This window comes from Spinacia oleracea, chromosome 3 (assembly GCF_020520425.1).
Source record: "Spinacia oleracea cultivar Varoflay chromosome 3, BTI_SOV_V1, whole genome shotgun sequence".
Lineage (NCBI taxonomy): Eukaryota > Viridiplantae > Streptophyta > Magnoliopsida > Caryophyllales > Amaranthaceae > Spinacia > Spinacia oleracea.
The window spans coordinates 41,562,610-41,566,623 of record NC_079489.1 but is presented as its reverse complement, the minus strand read 5'-3'; the positions used below and the strand labels follow the sequence as shown (position 1 = coordinate 41,566,623).

General features: G+C 38.8%; 1 protein-coding gene and 1 long non-coding RNA gene across 2 annotated transcripts; both read left to right on the top strand.

Annotated features, from left to right (window-relative positions):
• Positions 1-502: 502 nt before the first annotated feature.
• Positions 503-1,589, top strand: LOC130468970 (uncharacterized). The gene is made up of 2 exons (XR_008929342.1): positions 503-656; positions 1,492-1,589. It is a non-coding gene; the product is annotated as an uncharacterized lncRNA (long non-coding RNA).
• On the top strand, positions 685-1,589 carry LOC130468969 (uncharacterized). The gene is made up of 3 exons (XM_056838013.1): positions 685-755; positions 938-1,363; positions 1,448-1,589. The coding sequence occupies exons 2-3, from the start codon at positions 960-962 to the stop codon at positions 1,464-1,466; spliced, it is 423 nt and encodes a 140-aa protein (XP_056693991.1). The 5' UTR covers positions 685-755; positions 938-959; the 3' UTR covers positions 1,467-1,589.
• Positions 1,590-4,014: the final 2,425 nt, after the last annotated feature.

The window sequence follows — 4,014 nt, the reverse complement described above, 5'->3', positions numbered from 1 at the left end:
TTTCACTGTCTGATGAGGTGTATAATGCATACTAATAAGTCCACTTCAGAGGCTTGCGGAGAACCGTGGAATAGCTTTATTTGCCATCGATGAAGTACATTGTGTTTCAAAATGGGGACATGACTTTAGACCTGATTACAGGTTTCACCCTTGCTCACCTTGGATGTCTTATGTTTGAAATGTTCAGTTTCTTATCCAATGATACATGTTTTTCACATTGCCATTTTGTGCATACAATAAATAACAGCTCGTGTGTTTGATTATTGTGAGGTCTAAGTTCAAATTTTAATGTTCTGTTGTTGATTCCCCAATTCTTGCTAGCGTTTATTACTTTTTCTGAAATGTTCCCATATAATTGAGGTTTAATTATTGTTTCCTTATATGAATATAATTGTTCTGAATGCAATTCAAACTGCAAATGGTAGCAAGACTAGCAGACTATTATACCTCCTGTTGAGAGTAGGTTTGGGGTTATGCAACTCTAATGTTTTTCTTTTCTTAATAAGGGTGAATATGTATTGCCTTTGTTGCTAAGAATGTGATTGTTCTGCTATTTTTGTTTGTTTTCTTTGGGCTGATTACATTATGAGCAATGTCGATATTTAGCTAGTTTATTGTAATATTTACTTAAACTTTTATGTTTAAAGTGTAGTTAGGTTATCAGTTTATGTTTAAATATTTACATTATGCCCAGTTTGTGTTCTGTGATGTTTACCAAGGCTTCATGCGTATCTTGTCCAACCCTAAACACTATGGTAAGCACTTTCATTACATTACATTGGTGGAACTGTTTTTAACCTATGATCTTGTAACAATGCTGGTTATAATGTTGTACAATACTTAGTGTTACTTATGCAGTTATATATGCATAATTATGTCTCTAAGCTGATTCTGTTGTGATGTTGGTAGTGATGGTATGTGAATTTTTGGGTGGTAGGCATCAAGGAAACAAGAGGAGCATGTTGTGGAATAGGGTGGCATGGAGCAGCATCGGGGTGCGACACCATGGAGATGGTTTGCAACCAAAGTACAGCTCATGTAATCCTTCTAAGGTCGTCAATTATCTGCTGGCCGACTCTGCCTGGTTCGGTCATCCATTGGGTGACATCTTTCATCCCTTGAGCGTCCGAGCACTGGTGAACATAGCTTCAGCAGCAGCAGCAGCAGCAGGTGTTCTGGCAACAACAGTTATCGATTACAAGCTAGAAGCAGCAGCAGCAGTTCTGGCAGAAGTAGAAAGCAGCAATTCTGGCAGCAGCCAGTTGAAACAAGAACAAAACCAAGCCAGCCTAAAGAGTGTTTATTTTCACCAGTTGCTGGACTTTCTTGAAGTTCTCTGCCTTAACTGTGACTATCACCGTTGGTAATGCATCCCATCTTTGTATTGAAAGTCCTATCTTAATTTGTCATAGATTTGATTTCTAACATCTTCCATTTTTATATCCAGGATAGAGATATTTACTTAAACTTTTATGTTTAAAGTGTAGTTAGGTTATCAACATGTTGGTTGATCTATGGTGAATTTGCCTTTTATTGGGTTGTAAACTGTTTTGACAGGTATATATTAATGTATTATAACATTCCCGGTATTGGGGAGGGTCAAATTACAAAGGAAATATTGTCAAAATTTTCACCTAGTTTACTTTTATTTTTATGCTCTGAATATACTAGTACTGAAAGCTGCTTATTTTATTTAATCTATGGATTAAATAAAATCAGCAGCTCATTTTTTTTAGAATATCCAAAAGTCATTTGCGTCGCACATTTAGCTAATGTGCGTTGCAAATGACATTTTTTTAACATATTGAAAAGTCATTTGCGTCGCACATTTAGCTAATGTGCGTTGCAAATGACATTTTTTTAACATATTGAAAAGTCATTTGCGTCGCACATTTAGCTAATGTGCGTTGCAAATGACATTTTTTTTAACATATTGAAAAGTCATTTGCGTCGCACATTTAGCTAATGTGCGTTGCAAATGACTTTTCAGCACCATGCCTGAAAAGTTATTTGCGTCGCACATTAGCTAATTGTGCGACGCAAATAAGGTTCATTTGCGTCGCACAAATGTGCGACGCAAATGACTTTTAGTCATTTGCGTCGAGAGCTTTTGCCACGCACGATGTGCGACGCAAATGTGCTTAAAAGTGCGATGCAAATGACCCTTTTTCCACTAGTGGGAGTTGTGGTGTGCTACATTTTGATCACAAAGTGAGTATTGAAAAATAAAAGGAGTTCGTTTCATCATGTTGTTGTTGAAAATGAGTTGAAAATCAAAGAGATGAAAGAATAAAACAAATGTGAAGGTTACCAAAAAGAAAGAAAATAAAAAGAGCTTGAAAAAGAAAAGAAAGAGAAAAATCTATTACTCTCGAAAAAAAAGAGTTCAAAGTATTTGTTCCAATCAAGTTTTGTAATTTCATACCCTTGTGAAGATTTATTATAATTGTGAAAAAAGGCAAGAAAGTATGGTGTTGGTGTTTGTTGTTTCATCATGTGTTGAGTGGGAGAGTTGTGATCATTATATTGTTTGATCGTGGTTGTATTTAGGATTCATGCTCCCCAAAGCCAAGGCTTTAAGCTCACATTATATCCAAATTTACCGCACCCTTACCTAAGCCTAACATTACAAGCTTTGAAGACCTTCCTACCTTTGTGCATAGAGTCGTACTTATGTGAAAATAGTTGTTTATCAATGCAAGTTATGACATGACACATTCCGAGTCGACTACTAGGTTGAGTGTATGTTTTTCTAGACACACGAGTGTTGTGAGTTTGGGAGGGCATTGTTCACTTATATGTTGGGAGGAGAGTGAACGGGTACATCTTTTATCCGCCACATAAATGAGTGACGAGTGTGTGAGCACTAGTCTTGAATTCCATTGTGCATTTGTGGTTCTCTTTGCGTGACGATTGTTAAGGTGGATTAGCGGTCGAATAGATTTGATCGGTTGACATTGATGCATGCTTGTTGAATTTTACCTTGAATCGTATCCATTAAAATATGTTTGGGGTGAAGTTGATTCTTGTATTCATCGATGATTTCCTTGCTTAGGGACAAGCAAGGATCTAGCTTGGGGGAGTTTGATATGCATGTTTTATATAGTATTCTACCCCCGTCCCTTAGTACTTTTTATGTGTTAAATGAGCTCTTAGGAGCCATTTTAGTACTAATCTGTGTATTTGAGTGTGCCTTGAGTTTCAGGACTACTTAGTGAGAAATTGGTCTTTTTAGACCCGTTTCAAGATGATTTAGGCCACTACACGATCCAGAGGGGATTCGGGACGATTACTGTCGACTTAAGGGAGCCTTAGATGTTCATGATTGTGAAGGAAATATGTCCTTTACCAGAGGTGCATTGAGTCTAATACCAAGGTTCAGATAAATTGCGAACAATTAATTCAGTGAGATCAAGTGATCGGAACAGCTAGCTGGAGTAATGCTTCCGATCAGTGAGTTCTAATGGATATTGAACTCACAACTTACTCTTGACTGAACCTACAAGGTCACACCAATGACACGTAACAGATCACCGGATTAAATGAATCGGAAATTCATTTAATAGCTTTTCGGGAATTAATTGGAAAACGTATTATACGATACGACCTTGCATCGGAATCGTATATCGTATCGCGAATATTCGTAAGCTAGGCGAAACGAATAAATCGTATCGTACGACGGTGATTCGTCGTATACGAAACAATAAATAATATATCAGAAATATATTAATCGCAGATACGGAAAGGGGCAACGCTGCCAGCCCAACGAGCCAAGGCGCGCAAGCGCGCAAGGCCCATTGGGCGTAGCAGCGAGCCAGCGCGCAAGGCCCAAGCCTTGGCTAGGCGCGCGCGCGCACGCGAGGTACAGCAGCAGCAGCGCACACAGCGCGGCCCAAGGCCCAGCGCCTGTGTGGCTGTGCGCGTGTGCGGTTGCACGGACGTGGATGGCTGGCGCATGGCCTATGTGACTTGGCCGGTTGATATTATAACCTAAGGGTTATAATATTATTCTAA

What these genes read in the sequence shown, in the direction of transcription:
- LOC130468969 (XM_056838013.1), top strand. Translation starts at nt 960, where the DNA reads ATGTTGTGGAATAGGGTGGCATGGAGCAGCATCGGGGTGCGACACCAT.